Raw genomic sequence first — 16594 nt, 5'->3', positions numbered from 1 at the left:
AGATATGCTCCCTGGGTCCAGAGAAAATGCCAGGCATGAAACTGGCTAAAGAGTAGGTAATGCACTGGGGCCTCCTCTGCTCCTGATGTAAAAGGAGCACAGGAGGCCACAGTGTATTACCCACTCTTTAGCCAGTTAAGGAACAGGTTAAGGTTTATTCCTTACTGACAGGGAAAGAAAAGAAACATGTCACACCTGAAGAAGGCTTCACAGCCAAAATGATGTGTCTCTTTTCTTTTCCTTTCAGAATGGAATAAACCCTCACGTGTTGCTTTGCAGTCTATGAATGCTGATGCCGCTACCTACTTGAAAAACAGTTAAGGGCACCTACAGTAAGAAAAATGGCTGTGAAAAAGACTTGAAGAAAGCTAAAGGGGACACTTCAGTGCAGACCACTGTCAATTTTGAATCTATGCCAGCCAGAGTTTATAAAGAGACCAAAAGTCATTATTTTAAATAATATTTTTGCATGCTCAAACATTCAAGAATACATATTCCGAGAACCGAACAGAAAACTGGTTAAGAATAAAGGACACTGTGCTCCTAAAATCTAGCTAATGCCAGATGAGGTTACTGCTTTGAAAGAAAAAACGTTCTTCGATTGTGATTCCACTGATATGAAAATTGTGTTTAAATAATGGTTTTATAAAAATAACGAAAAAGGCAAAAATTCAATATCTTTAATCATGAGCTATATACAGTACTGCTCTGCTTCTGCCAGAATATGAACATGGTCATTCACAGTGTAAGAGCAGAGACAGCACCATTCCATAGACACCAGTGAAGAGAATGGGCAGATTTCCTTACTATTTTGTCACTTTTTTTATAACATGCACTGAACTCTGTTACATATACTGTATAGACTAATGGGAGATCTTAGTAGTCACGGCAAATACACCAGAGTGGAAATGTTTTAAAAAAAGTGTTGGCCTAGTTGTAAATTATTATTCTATTTGAAATTGCTAATTTTAGTGATAAATCAGATGGTTTTCTGCCCACAAAGGAATGACATTATAGCTTATGTGTTTTGCAAACAAAATGTCACATGCATGTTTTAATAGCCAGATTTAAAATCAAGCCCATGGCTTTATGGCAAATAACACATTTTAAGTGTGAAATTCCTTATTCTTTAGAATTTTTTTATGGACATCAAGATTTCACCTAGCATCTACACATTAGCACAACATTTAAATTTCTTCAGTGTATTCCAGGCGGATCCCCCTGATATCCTCTTTCATTGACACTTCACTGAAAAACCTTTCCAAATAAGATTAGATCCCTGTTTTCTGGCTGAAGTATTTTTTTAGGATCTCCTTCTTCTTCTTCCATTGCTCATATTGCACAAAGATCATTTATGGATGCAATGGTATTTCTCTCAAGTCCCATTTCAGAGCAAGGTAAAGCTGTGTACTATCCCCATAATCACCTTTATAGAGAAACTAGTCCTGTGGCAGAGTGGGTTATGTTTTGTTTCAATCTGGTGGGTGTTCCACAGTGTTTCCTATCAACTCTGACCCATTTCCATTTCCATTTCAGTCTCCAGTTTGCCTGCATACCATCCCTCTGCATCTCCTTTATTTAGTGCTTTGACAGTTCTAGTTGAATCACAGATTCCACAGTTTGGCTTACACTAATATAAAATTTCATTAGTTATTAAATTAAATTATTACATCTATTGCTTTTCACTTCATATGTTATCCTGTAGATCATTGGTTATAAATGTGCCAATTCCAAACATTAAAAATTTAAAACATTAATGTAACACAATGTTTACTTTAACACAAATGCTAACCACTGCTGGAGCTATTTGGTGTGACACAGCAGGGTATCCCAAATGTCATTGTTCAGAATGCATGAAGAGATAAGGACAGTTAGGAGAAAAAGGACTTCAACTGCCAAAAGAATATATACTGTATATACTGTACTGTATATGGCTAATGTTCCACTGACCTGTCAGATCCACAGGTTTTGCAGGGACACCAGCTTGTCAAAGGCTAAAACACACCTGTGTTCTGAGCTTAAAGATGATTTACAACATCCTACCACTAGGAGCAGTGACATACCGTATCTCTTAACTGCCTTAGCTTTCACATTTTGAACTTTTTTTATTGCTGCAATATTTTATGCCTGACACAGCATTTTTATATGTTTTGCATGCCTTTATTTTGTCAGCTTTCTTTCCTGATTTTTTTTTTCAAGTGAAACAGATTATTTTTGCAATACTTCCTCCATAATTATATCTGGCTCCTGTAAAATTTGCCTCCCTTTTTTTGCCTTCCAGTTATGTAAAACCTCAGCCTCTGAATATTCACAACTTGATTTGAAAGTTGCATTTTTAACAATTTGTAGCACATTTGCAGGGGTCTGCAGACTTCCAGATTTAGAAAGGAAAAGGAGCTACTGTATGTGAAGTCCTTATGTTTCTAAGCCAGCCACAGTGAGAAACTGAACAAATAGCTCAGAATCCCAGCCTCTGTCAGCCGTGGATGATGTGGCACACAGTGGAAAGGGCCCTGTTGTGGAAATGGAGTTTAAATGGACAGAGTAGAAGATGGGAAGGACCCTAACAAGAAGTGTAGTATGTTTTTTTTGTTTGCAAATTAATGATCTTATGATTTCAACCCATCTCTTTGTTAGTTTCATGGACCTGGAAAAGCATCTGAAAATACACCCTAAAGAAAACACACTGTATATCTACAATCATTCAAGCCATGTCAATGTGCAGGATTTATTAACTTAGTTTTTTAGGGGAAAAAGAAACAAACCCAGAGATGAAGTGGTTAAATGAGAGCATGAAAGTGCTGTACTGTATTGTAGAGCCTACACTTTTCAATTTGAAATGGATGGCTATCCAGCTCTACTGCTTGAGTGCTATGGTATAAAGACTGACATTCCCTGAAATGGAAATAAAACAGAAACTCGGTATGACTTGATCCACACACACCCGCCCCCCACGGCCCCCGCGGATTCTTAGCTCATCATTCCCATCCCACCTCAAGAAAAGAACCTCCTCTATGGAAGTTTCCTGCTGTGAACAGCATGCCACACATTGCCCATTCCACTGTCAAATGCGAAAACTTTCGAATCCACTGACAAACACAGATTCTTGCATCCCCACTGATAGACAATAATGATTACCATAAGAAAATATCTACTATAGTTTTGAATTCCTAAGCACATCATGACTATTCAATCACTTATGTTTGAATAATAATACACTTTAATACATCTATTAGCTGTCTGATAGTATTGCAGTGCGATTTTACATGTAAATTCTATAGTTTCACCAAAGCTTACCTGTAAAACCTAATACACTATCAATCCTTATTTTCCCAAGGTCTCAATGAAAGCAATTAAAAAAGAAAGCATCTTGAGTGCTGTGATATAAATAATGCTTTGGCGTACCTGCAATTTCCCTCAGTCAACAATCTTAGCACTGCAAAAACTCAGGATAAGAGACTTTTTTCTAAAAATGGGATTGAAAATAGCCATACACCAATGGCAAAAAATGTTCAACTGCATTACGAAAAATGCACTCGTTACTATTACTGTGCAAGATTATTATGCTTGCTAGCAGCTAGCAGTAATAATAATAATAACAATGATAATAATAATAATAATAATATGGACATCTACTGAAAACCCATAACATATAGTGGGGACTCCACTCCACCACCAATGTGCAGAACCCACCTGGATAATTTGGAGGCCATGATTGGTAAAGGCCATGGGGAAATTTGGCCAGAAATGCCCTGGGATTTTTAATGACTACAGAGAGTCAGGACCTCATTTTAACATCTCATCCAAAGGACGGTGCCTTTTTACAGTATAGTGTCCCCATCACTATACTGGGATATTGTCACATAGAAGAAAGAGGACTAATGGTGTAGATGTTCAGACCCTCTGCAGTGCCAACAAGAAACAGGTGAGACTTCCAAGGGACGAGAGACGCGGTTCGAAGTTGGAGTAACCAGGATAGGCAGAGACGGAGTTGAGGTCGAAGGCAGAGCAGGGTCGGGAGTCCAGAGGTCGAGGCAGCGAGGCAAACAAACTAGGAGACGCGGGGCAGAGACGGAGTCGAGGTCGAAGGCAGAGCAGGGTCGGTATCCAGAAAACAGTAATTGAAGGAAAGTGCACAAGAGAAAGGCATAAACCAGCTCAGCATTGAGCGAGGAGTGAACGGAGTGATGGGGTTTATATGTGAAAGTGGGGAGTGCAGTGCTAATTGTTAACAGCGGCGCTGGTGTGTCCACACGGGAGTATGATTTGTGACAGTATCCCCCCCCCCCACAGGCGGCTCTGGATGCCGTAGACTGACGGAAGGTCTTGATGAGGGATTTGTCTAGGATGTCCCGCTCCAGAATCCATGATCGGTCCTCCGGACCATATCCTTTCCAGTCGACAAGGTACTGGCACTGCCCCCTGTGCCAACGAGAATCCCGAATCTTATTGACAATAAACGTGGGAGCGCCGTCGATAAGTCGGGGTGGGGGTGGCTGAGGTTGAGGTCTAGAGAGGGGGGAACGGTGGTAAGGTTTAAGGAGGGAGACGTGGAAGGTAGGGTGAATTCGGAGGGAAGGGGGGAGAGCGAGACGGAAAGAAACCGGGGTGATCCTGTAAACAACCCGGAAAGGGACGATAACGCGGGGTCCCAGTTTGGCTGAGGGCTGGCGTAAAGGGACGTTCTTGGTGGAAAGCCAAACGAACTGTCCTCTTCAGAGCCTGGGAAAGGGTCTGCGGTGTTTGTCAGCTGCCCTCTTGTACTGACATGAGGTCTTAAAAAGCGAGGACCGGACTGTTTTCCAGAGCTTTCTGAGAGAAGACACATATTGACGTACCGAGGGGATATCCGATTCGGGGCTGGTAAGTGGGAGGAGGGAGGGTATCCCAAGGAGCACAGGAAAGGCGAGACGCCGGTGGAGGAGGAGTAAAGGGAGTTATGAGCGTATTCTGCCCAAGGCAGCAGGGAGGTCCAGTCTTCCTGGGAAGCGGAAACATAAGCATGCAGGTAAGTTAAAAGGTCCTGGTTTAGGCGCTCGGTCTCACCACTGGGGTGGGCTTCGGGGTAGTAGCCGGTGGTAAGGGAGACGGAGGTGCCTATAGCCTTACAGAAGGCTTTCCAAAAATGAGAGGTAAATTGAGGGCCTCTGTCAGAGAAAATATCGGATGGTTAGCCGTGGAGTCTAAAAATCTGGTGGACGAAGACATCAGCCATTTCTTGGGCAGTGGGTAAAGATGTAAGGGGAACAAAGTGGGCGGCTTTGGAGAATCTATCCGTAATGACCATAATGACGGACTTGCCTTGACTTAACGGAAGGTCAGTGAGGAAGTCCATGGTGATGTGAGACCAGGGATGCCTGGGGATGGAAAGGTGTTGGAGGAGACCAGCTTTCTTGAGGCGAAGAGTCTTGCTCCTGGCACAAGTTGGACAGGCCTTAATATAGTCAGTAATGTCAGTTTTGAGCGAGGACCACCAGAAGTGAGCGGAGATGAGTTCGCAGGTGCGGCGAACTCCAGGATGTCCAGCGAAAAGTGAGCCATGACTCCAGCGGAGGACGTCAGCGTGAACCTGATCGGGGACGAAAAGTTTATCCGGGGGACACTGGGGGGGTACGGTCTAGTTGGACAGAGAGTACCGCACGAGGTCCTCAATGTCACAGCGGACGGCAGCAATAAACTTATGTGGGGGAATAATGGCTTCAAGAGGACGCTCAGCATCAGGAGGGTCATGCAGGCGGGAAAGGGACTCAGCCTTGACATTCTTGGAGCCAGGGGTGGATGATATGAAGAAGTTAAATTGGGTGAAGAATAGGGACCAGTGGGCTTGACGGGAATTGAGCCTTCTTGCTGACTGAAGGTAGGCCAGATTCTTCTGTGAAATGCTTGAGGGAAGATGACAAACGGCTGGCTGCATGTCAGACTCATAGAGACAGATTTTCCTGAATGCAGACCTGTTGCGCACACATGCAGTAGCTTGTCCTCTTTCTAGTGGGAAGCAAAGCCACTTTTCTACTCAGAAGGACTAGAGAAGGGAGTGAGTGGGGAAAGAAAGCAGCAAAACAGAGTGTGTCCCCAGGTGGGGACACACTCTGTTTTGGACAGGACAGTGAAGGGGTGCTGGGCCCCCTCCAGCCAGTGTCTCCACTCTTCGAGGGCGAGCTTGATGGCGAGTAATTCCCTGTCACCCACATCGTAATTCAACTCGGCGGGGGACAATTTTCGAGAGAAAAAGGCACAGGGGTGAAGAATACCCTTGTCTCCATGACATTGGGACAGAATGGCGCAAACTCTGTGGGCAGAGGCATTGACTTCCAGGACAAAAAGCAAAGAGGGATCCGGGTGACGGAGCAGTGGAGCAGAGGTGAAAAGGTGTTTTAAGTGGAGAAAGGCGTGGTTGGCTTCGGGGTATCACTTGCCTTGCCTGGGACCCTTGCGGGTCAAGGAAGTAATGGGGGCTGTGACTGAACTGAACTCCCTGACAAAGCGACGGTAAAAAAAGCCCAGGAAGTGCTGAATCTGCTTCAAGTTCTTCGGGGTGGGCCAGTCCTTAATGGCTTCAGTCTTGGCAGGATCCATCTCGACACCAAGTGGGGAAATGATGTAGCCTAGGAATTGGACCTTAGATACATGAAAAAAGCATTTCTCCAACGTGGGGTAAAGTTTGTTGTCAATGAGACGACACAGGCTTTTCGGAAATGGATGGTGTGTTCCTGAGGAGTGCTGAAGAAGATCAGGATATCATCAAAGTAAACCAGGGCAAACCGATTAATAATGTCCCGAAAAATGTCCTTCATGAAATTTTGGAAGACGTTGATGAGCCCGAAGGGCATAACTTGATATTCGTAGTGGCCATGAGTGGTAATGAAAACCGTCTTTCATTTGTCGCCCTCGCGAATACGGATGAGGTTGTAGGCACCACATAGGTCCAATTTAGAGAAGATGGTGGCGCCCCGGACGGATTCTATGGCTGCGGGGATGAGCAGCAGAGGGTAGCGGTTCTTGATAGTGATAGCATTAAGACCGCGGTAATCCACAGCAAGGAGCTGTATTTTTTCCCAACAAAAAAAAAACTTGAACAGGCGGGGAAGGAGGAGGGACATATAAAGCCTGATTTTAGAGAGTCCTGGATGTAGGTTTCCAAAGCCTTAGACTCCTGAACGGAGAGAGGGTAGATGCGTCCCCTGGGAGCTCCCCTTAAGAAGCTGTATTTTTTCCCAACAAAAAAAAAACTTGAGCAGGCGGGGAAGGAGGAGGGACATATAAAGCCTGATTTTAGAGAGTCCTGGATGTAGGTTTCCAAAGCCTTAGACTTGAACGGAGAGAGGGTAGATGCGTCCCCTGGGAGGTACAGTACCAGGAATCAAGTCGATCCGGCAGTTGTAGGGGCGATGCAGGGGGAGAGACAGTGCTTTCTGTTTACAGAAAGCTAACTGAAGGTCGGTGTAAGCAGGGGGTATAGTGGAGGGGAGGTCTGGAGCGATGCGGGTGATGGAAAGTTTCTGAGGAATTTGACAACAGTGTGTAATGCAGTGAGGGCTCCAGGCGGTGATATCGCGGTGAGACCAAGAGATGTGAGGATTGTGAAGTTGTAACCAGGGGAAACTAAGGATAAGCGGAAGAGACAGGGAATGAGTAAGGAGGAGCTGGATCTGTTCCTGGTGCGTAACACCGACATGCAGCGAGAGGGGGATCGTCTGTCATTCCACCAATCCTGGAGAGAGTGAGGAGCCGTCTACAGACTCAATGCGGATGGCAGGGGAGACTGGCAGCAGGGGAATCCTTAGAGAAGTGGCGAGACCGGAGTCTAGAAAGTTGCCCGCGGCACCTGAATCAATAAAAACCAAGAGAGACTCCTGAGAATTGCCCCAGGAGAGAGTGGTGGGGAGGGAGAGTCCGGATACAGACGGGTTGAGAGAACGTATTAGCAGTGGGACGAGAGGAGCCTTAGCAGTGGGACCTTAGCAGTGGGACGAGAGGAGCGAGGAGGTCGGACCGGGCAGGAGGCTCTGAGGTGGTCGGGAGCCCCGCAGTAAAGGCAGCATCCTTCAGAAAGGCAGCGAGACCATTCTTCAGAGGTCAGACCAAAGGGAAAGGAGGAAGGGGGGTAGCTGGTGTGGAAACGAGGGGGGTTCGGCTGGCGTAGAGCTGTTCAGCCTGACGTTGCTGCAGACAAACGTCAATTTCAATGTCTAGGGAAACGAAGCTCTTGAGGGTTGGCGTGTGGATGGGGAGGAGAGCCAGGTGATCCTTCAGCTCTTCGGACAGACCCCTGCGGAATTGATGGATAGAGCCTTCTGGTTCTAGGCAAGCTGGGAAGCCAGAACCCAAAAATCAGTGATGTATTCCTGGAGAGGTCTAGAACCTTGTGCTAGGACAGAGATGAGAGGCGGCGAAATAAGAGGACTGGGGCTGTCCGAACGTAGCTGTCCAAACATCAGCAGTGCTTGGATCTGAGAGAGATCAGAAGCTTCAGGGGCGTTCCTGGCGAGGAGTCCCACAGCCCATTCCAGAGCCCGGCCAGAGAGGTGGGCTACCATGAAGGGGATCCGTTCACGATCAGAGGGGAAGCAGTCCTGTTAGAGATTGTAGGCCATTCAGCACTGCGTCAGGTAAATCACTGCCATCTAATCGGTCCGGGGTGGGAGGGGGCAAGGGGTTGTAAGAGGCAGTAGACACCGGAGGTGGCATGGGGTACTGGGGTGGTTGGGAAATGAGGGACTGGGGAGAAGTGCCGGAAACAAAATTGACCAATTGTTGTACGGTAGTATTGAGCTGATCCAGAGCCCAAGAATGCCGCACCAGCAGTGAGTTGGAGCACGTGGGGTCCATTATTTGGCTCACTGTTCTGTCACAAAGAAGAAAGAGGACTAATGGTGTAGATGTTCGGACCCTATGCAGTGCCAAGAAACAGGTCAGACTTCCAAGGGACGCGAGACGTAGTTCGAAGTCGGAGTAACCAGGCTATGTCGGGAGTCCTGAGGTCGAGGCAGAAAGGTAAACAAATCCAAAAGACGCGAGGCAGAGACGGAGTTGAGGTCGAAGGCAGAGCAGGGTCAGGAGTCCAGAGGTCAAAGCAGCGAGGCAAACAAATCCAAGAGACGTGAGGCAGAGACGGAGTCGAGGTCGAAGGCAGAGCAGGGTCGGTATCCAGAAAACAGTAATTGAAGGAAAGCGCACAAGAGAAAGGCAAAAACTAGCTCAACAGTGAGCGAGGAGTGAACGGTTTGAAGGGGTTTATATGTGAAAGCGGGGAGTGCCGTGCTAATTGCTAACAGCAGCGCAGTGTATGCCAGGAGGTGCACGCGGGAGTATGATTCGTGACAGATATAGAGTACTGACTTATAACCAAGTTCTAACAAGACGAACTAAAATCACAGTTCCTTAATTTAAATGGATATTGGAAAAATTACGGATTGGCTTCTTGGGTTTTATGTGTATTAGAATTTTTGAATAAAAAAAACTTGCTCAAAGACATTTTAATGAGCGGCCCTTCATTCACTGGTATCTTCTTGTCCAACCAATGACATTGTACCAGGACATGAAAAGGCTGGTGTCTACAGAGCTCTGCTAAGAAGAGATATGATATAAGCAAATGCTGGAAATGCACTGCCACCCTAGATAACCCTGGTCAAGATTGGCATTCCTTATTCTGCCTTTGTTTCTACAAGGTAAAGTGTCTGAACTACAATACAGAGGTTACACAGACCTGAATGATATATGTACTTCATAGTGAAAATGGTGGTCTTGATTAATTCACTTGCTTGTGCTGTCTCATTCACAGCTGGCAGGAACTGAAGCGGCAGGGATTAAACAATACAACCGTGTGGACTGTAGAAACCAATTTCCTGCTATTTGTATCCAATGTAAACTAATTTTGAGAGGTGAATAATAAATAATAAAAAAACATCAACAGAGTACATATTCATCTGCCTTTATGAAGAATGCATTTTCAGCATACAGAAGTTAGTATTCATGCATAGTCATGATGGCTTTACACCTGTATCTGGCCTGTGTAATCCTAGGGACAGTTAATTATGCTGAATCCATATTATTATGTCATTGTTAATTTACACAGATAATAGAAATTAGCTGTCACCGATGCTAACTAGAATTTAGCAGTGATTAATCTATAACATATTCAAAACACAATGTCTTGCTTTGTGTAAAGCATTTAATCATTGCTATTTAATACTAATTATTATTTCACTAATCTGATTTCACCATTCATCACTGTAAAATGATTTGCTTGAAGATGACATACAGTACCTGTTTAAAATCAGGCTCTCCTGGATGATCTACCAGGATAATGTTTTACCCAAAAGAGAAGACACTGTTGTTTTATTTGTCTTGGCATAATAAACAAAATAGGAATATTGATATATTTTTAGTAAATCTATTTTGCAGTCAATTAAGACACTTAAAAAAATATAAGTTTCAGAAAGTTACATTTAAAAGTGTAGGGGTAGCTGTCCTTTAAGCACTGGGATGTCTAATTCTTCAATAGCAATACTGGCACGGTTATGCAGAATAAATCTAGTACACTCGTAAACCATCTGAAGTGAAGATTGTAGTTACAGCTGACCTGCCACTAAAGGTCTTTAAGGACTCTAATAGTTGTAAATAGTAACACTTGAGGTGGAATTGATGTTTATTAGTTAATGAATAAGATAATTAATGAAGGGTTAGCAAACACATTCTCACATGGGTATAATTCGGTTTGCCAGGGATATAAAGGGAGTGCATTGAGGTTGTTGGTGTTAAGATTGTGGCGTAGTGAAGTTTGGTGTGTGTAATTGAGCAGTGGTATACTGGCTAAAGAAACATTGCCCTGTAGTCTATGGCGCCTTGAGAGTTTTAATGTGCTCGAGTGACAAGCCTCCCTGTTTAGGATGAGGCTTGTCATGTACACACAATAAATAAATGAAGAAATCAATTGAATAGTATAGTAACTAGTTTTACTTACAGCAAATTCAAATTGTTCAAATTATTAGGATGTTCAGTAAATATTTTGAAAGGGACTGAAATTTACTAAATACATCTTATCTTTATAAAAAAGGGTTCCAATTGTGTTGCATGTACTAGCAAAGAATTAAGTTAGTAAAGTAAATCTCCATAACAGTACAATATTTTTTTTACATGTAGCCTGTGGTCATACTGTAATTAGGTAAAAAGTAAGTTATGGATCTTCTAGATTAAAATTACTTGTCAAAGTTTATTCACACTGTACTCAAAATTGTATCATATTATGGTCACATTTTCAAATTTGCAGATGGATTTTTTTAGATATCCAAACAAAATTCTAAGAATGCTTGGCAGTGTCATTTAGTATACTTCCCAGTTCTCACAGTTTGCCAGTGTTTCACAAGATTCTCAGGCAAAACATATTTTTGCACAGAAGCTTTGAAACAGCAGTTTTCTATCAGTTTCAAAGGACAGAGGGAGGAGAGATAATGAATAGGCCTAACTGTGAAATATTTCTTGGCTTAATGCTTCTATATTTGGCTTTTGTCTCGAAGATGTGGTGCTTCAGAGGTTGCAGCAATCGGTGACAGCTTATTAGCATTTTCAGATATTAGGAGCTGCCCTCTTCTGAAACCCCTTCCGTTGCTCTGAGACAAAGCCTGTTGACCTTACTATCGCCTGTGTCACTTGCAGTTCTTCATTTGCATTCACTGGCTTCATTTCTTTGATGCCCAGGAAGCTTTGATAATAGTCTTTATAAATCAAATTGTGAGATCTGAAAAACAACACTATCTGGTCATATCAGGGCTACAAATACCGGAGATACAATAATAGTTTTTTTTTAAGTAACACAAATAGCGGACGGTAATGAAAACATCAGAGGTTTGTCATGAAGGGATCCTTCAATCTACATTTAGCTCGCTGAACGGCTTGTCAAAAGCTGGGCAAACAGGAAGCTCCCCCATCACACACAGGCACCTTCTTTGAAAGGTAGAAAAGACAAAAACCTGCCAGGCTGCCTACACATCATCCCACTATTTCCTAGGCTTTAGTTTTAGAAGACCTCTCTTTACTGTGTGTGCATATAAAAAACATCTCAATCATACCAAGTGAAAATAGGCAACATGTTATGGACCAATCGATTATGAAGAGATGAGGGAAAAGAAGCAGGAATCCGACCATTTGCTGTTTTGCCAATTAAAAAATGCACTCCTGAAAGTATTCAAAATTCACCCGGATCTCACATTTAATAAATTCTATACTGACCAGTAAAAGAAGTGTAGCACTTTGTTTATGTATGTACGTTTTTCGAAAAATGAAGTACAGTATATAGCTCTTTAGCATATTCTTCATTTTTTGTCAGCAGCATTTTGATTATCATTCATGATGGACAGCGCAACAATTGAGTGACTTTAACTGTTGTACTGTATAAGCACTATATCTCCTCATTAGTGATGAAGCCAATAGGGCATAGGTGATGAGCTGATTTAATGACTTGAGTGTCAAGGCTGGTGAAAATTAAGAAAGGAAAAAAAAACAGAAAGGAACCAGTATATCTGGGTTAACAAAAAAACACACCCTTGAGCAATCAGTATATTGGAGACTGAGTTAATGCAAAATGTCAGTGCACCTGATGTAATAAGGCTTGGTCATTCTTCTGATAATAACTTGGTGAATTTGTTGCAGTTACAAGTAATACATTTCTTTGAATGTGCTGTATAAAAGTAAAAATTTTAAATGATACAAGACAGACAATTTAGAACAGTCGTCTTCTTTTAATTCAATCCATGCCCTTGCTATCTGCAAAACAGCCACAGCAAATAGAATCTGGTTAACAGCTTTGCCCCGACAAATCATTAGTGACCACGGTTAGTCTTGGAGCTCTGTGGTACAGTATATGAACAGTGTTGTGAATGCTCAGTCTACCTTACTCTACATTTAAATTGCCATGGCTTACAGAGCACACTGATGGTCTAGACCATCAATTAACTCATGTTTCGATTAATCAATTATCAAGAATGACAATCAGGATCCATTTTAATTTCATTATATTACGGGATAGTGAATGGAGAGCTGTGCCAGTGTGAGAGAGCTGTAAAGGAACATGTAGAGGTTAATTCTACAAATATTAAAGTACACAACCAACAATTTACTTGTGGAGCCATTCAAAAGAGAGAAAAAAAGAGAGAATAAATAAAGAATATGTAAATTAAATAGGTAAAAGGTAATGATCAAAATAGAGAATATGTAAACAAAAGAGAGAATACTGTAGGTAAGAATTGGCAGGGAGATCCAAGGGAAATAATCAGATGGAAAAGTTTGGGACAGATTATAAGAAAGGTTTGAAAAGTAGTAATTGTAAACAGATAGTGAGTTCGAAAAAAAAGATTAGTCGATTCTGGATGGCTTTGCGAACAATTATATGCAAATGGGGGGACACTTACTTTCATAAATGCAATACATGAGATCATTGTACAGGTATGGTGCCCTCTGTGTGATCCAGAAGTAACTACAGGAGCTACAGTACTGTATGTTTATGTACAGTATGCAGCTGGAAATGTTTTCAAAAGTGATAAAGCAACTTTATTGAACCAAAAAGCTGTGTGTGAATGGTGGATGTGGATGGTTAAGGAGGCTGTGGACCAGAAAGCTGCATAGGATTGTTGGTCTGTGGTGGGAGTGGAATAAAAGTGTTAGGACCCCTTTTAACTGCAGGGCATCTCCAGGAGCAATTTGAGTGAAACACTTTGCTCAAGTGTTTGACAGAGGTGTCCCACCCAGGATATGAACCCACAGCCCTCTGCTCTAGAATCCAAAGCCCTGACTACTACTCCTTACATGCTTAATGAAAATCAATAAAAACAAACATAATATACCACTCTATCCTGATTATTAATTGTAGTATATTTAATAATCATAATCATGATTAGGATGATAAATCCACTGTACTGTAAGACATATTACAGGTATTAAAAGATGACTCTTCCACATACTTTAGTGTTAGGTCATGGTATTTTAAAAGTAATTTTTTTGTGAATGAACAGAGCATGAAGAATAACAGTGCCAACAATCTAGTTAGTTTGTTTAAATGGCCAAACCAGGTGCATATTATAGGCATCCATAAATTATCCACTGAAGATGATGAAAGCAGAGAAGGTCAAGATTTTTATTGTCATAATTAAATGTGATTTTATTGCCTCCGCTGACTTCAGGCAGTTTACAATGGGCATGTTTTCCATTACCTGGTGAGGAACCAACTAAAAAAAAATATACTGAATCAAGAATGACATCTTTATAGTTGGAGAATTTTCAAATCTGAGTCAGATGTCTGAAATGAAGATTCTGTTTGCCTTTGGTGACTGTGATAAGATTATGTCTCTCTTCCCTTTTGTTTCCCTACCATCTCTGAGGTGGAGAGGGTTAACAACACCCACAATTCCCCATGGAAGCAACAAGATGGATAGAACGCTGCACCATTTTGATTCGATTAAGCCCATCTGATAAATTTATTGCTGGCATTTTCAAAATTAAATTAAGGCACGTCTCTAGCAGACTGTTTTCCAGCCCGGGTGCCATAAATACATTTCATTTGCCTCTGTGAAGTGAACACAAAAAAGAGAGAAAAAGTGAGCAAAAGATACTTTATAGTAGTAGGGTAACCAGGAGTTCGAGACAGATTTCTAATGAGTCCACTATGGCTGACAGAATAGGATAATGAGGTGTGCTGTATTTCATCCCTGTATACAATGGTACCTTATAGACTGTGCTCCTTCATTTAGAGAACAAATCTACTACAGTGAATTGTCTTTGTATATATTTACTGTACATCAAGAAACCAAAACTTAATAAGACAAATATTTAAATGCTTTATATTCCAGCTTTGGGTCCAAAGACGTTTTACTGCAGATGGACTTGCCAAAACAGTTCAATTCTCTCATTACTCACACAATGAGTAAAACAACTGTTTCTTTTTCTTTTTTTTTTTGCTTTTCTTTTTACCCTTCCTTATTCAGCAGCTGAGATTTCCAAAACAGATGGGCCATTAAATTTGTTACATTTCTGTTGCTGTTAGTGTTGATGAAGCAGCTTTACTGTGTCCACGAAGTTGCTGTTTATTTATGTCCCCTGCTTTCAAAAGCATATGGCGTACTCTCCCTTTACAACTGATCAAAAGACTGCCTTGCCACACATCCGTCTTTCCCTGGGACAGAGTGGTGGAAGTGCTCTTCGATCATTTTTGCTTGTCATCATTTCAGCAAAGACTGGTCTCCAATACTGACAGCAGTAGTGAGGTGCTTTATCATCACCAATGATTTTCTGAACAGCTGATAGAGAGACATTTTGTTCCCACACCCAATACATGAAGTACATAGATATCTAATTATTGTACCTGGGTAGCTTGATAATTACTTACTGTAACAACAGTGAATAAACAAACAGAAATCTTGTACCAGGCTTTGTTTCAGGAAGGTAAAAACAGATCAGCCCACCCTTTTCTACAAACTAAGGAACAGCTTTGAAAGGAAAGGCAACATTTTAGCAATGTAAACTACAACTTGATTGTCTATTGTCTAGCCTCTTAACAAGCGTTCTGCAATCACATAAGATACATAATTAATCAAAGTGAAGACGTGAAGATGCAGACATTTTAGACTTTAATGAGCCTTTTTATCTTCAACTGTCTTATCAAACTCACAATAAAACCTGGTATGCACATTTGTGAAGCAGCCACCCCTGTAAGCTAAGTAAGATCTTACTTAAACTAGAAGAGTGTCAAATTGCACTTCACTTCAGTGTAAATGACACTTTTGAACAAATACAATAATAATAAAGTTAAAATTGGTAAGACCTTGTGGACTTGGAAGGAAATCTGAAAGTTACTCTAGTTTAACTGTTTTCATTCTAGTCAGGAAAACATTAGGTAACAAGACACTTGCATTATCTACACATGGGAACAGTATATAAATATCTAGAGAATTTGGGGCCTTCAGATTTAAACCCTCCTGTATCTTATACAATCCAATGCTAAACAAAAAACATTGATAATAAGTACATAATATTTAATAAGTGACACACAAATACTTTTTTTTTATTTTGACAAGACAAACACACAAACTTAAAAACCTAAAAATGTACTTACCACGTCCTGAAGACACCGTGGTATCTATCAAGAGTAAAAAGTAACAAACATTAGATAAATATCAGACACACTTGTGTAGTATATCAGCTTAAAGAGTGTCATCTTAATTAAATAGTACTTTAATTTGGCTTTTTTGTTTGTTCATACTGTAAGAATGTGTTTGCACAGCATTTTTCAACAGAGAAAGGAACATTTACGAAAACTTTGCTCCTTGGAGATGATACTTAATATGACTAATTTTCTTTATTTTTCATCTACAAAAAATGTCTCAATTGAAAAATAATCTTTATTGCTATGGATCCATGGTGCTATTCCTTTATATTGTTTGAGAAAATAAATCCCGCTCATCTCTGAGCTCTTTCATGTGTAAGATTTTAAATCTTTATTTAGCAAATCAACTACTGTGGATTTTTAAAGCATATGGTATTAGGTAAATGTTTTTACAGTTATGGCAAAATATGGCAAAAGCTAGGAGATCAGAGGTACTGTAGT

At 41.5% G+C, this 16594-nt stretch overlaps 1 protein-coding gene across 1 annotated transcript in view; it reads right to left on the bottom strand.

The window, feature by feature from the left end:
* The window catches only part of cdh4 (cadherin 4, type 1, R-cadherin (retinal)), a 387156-nt gene that overhangs the window by 205774 nt on the left and 164788 nt on the right, over positions 1-16594 (bottom strand). Inside the window, exon 3 of the mRNA XM_015364922.2 lies at positions 16103-16126. Within this exon, the coding sequence (XP_015220408.1) occupies positions 16103-16126 (24 nt within the window). The remainder of the gene's footprint in view (positions 1-16102; positions 16127-16594) is intronic.

Source organism: Lepisosteus oculatus, chromosome 16 (assembly GCF_040954835.1).
Source record: "Lepisosteus oculatus isolate fLepOcu1 chromosome 16, fLepOcu1.hap2, whole genome shotgun sequence".
Taxonomy (NCBI): domain Eukaryota; kingdom Metazoa; phylum Chordata; class Actinopteri; order Semionotiformes; family Lepisosteidae; genus Lepisosteus; species Lepisosteus oculatus.
This window is presented reverse-complemented; position numbering and strand designations above follow the sequence as displayed.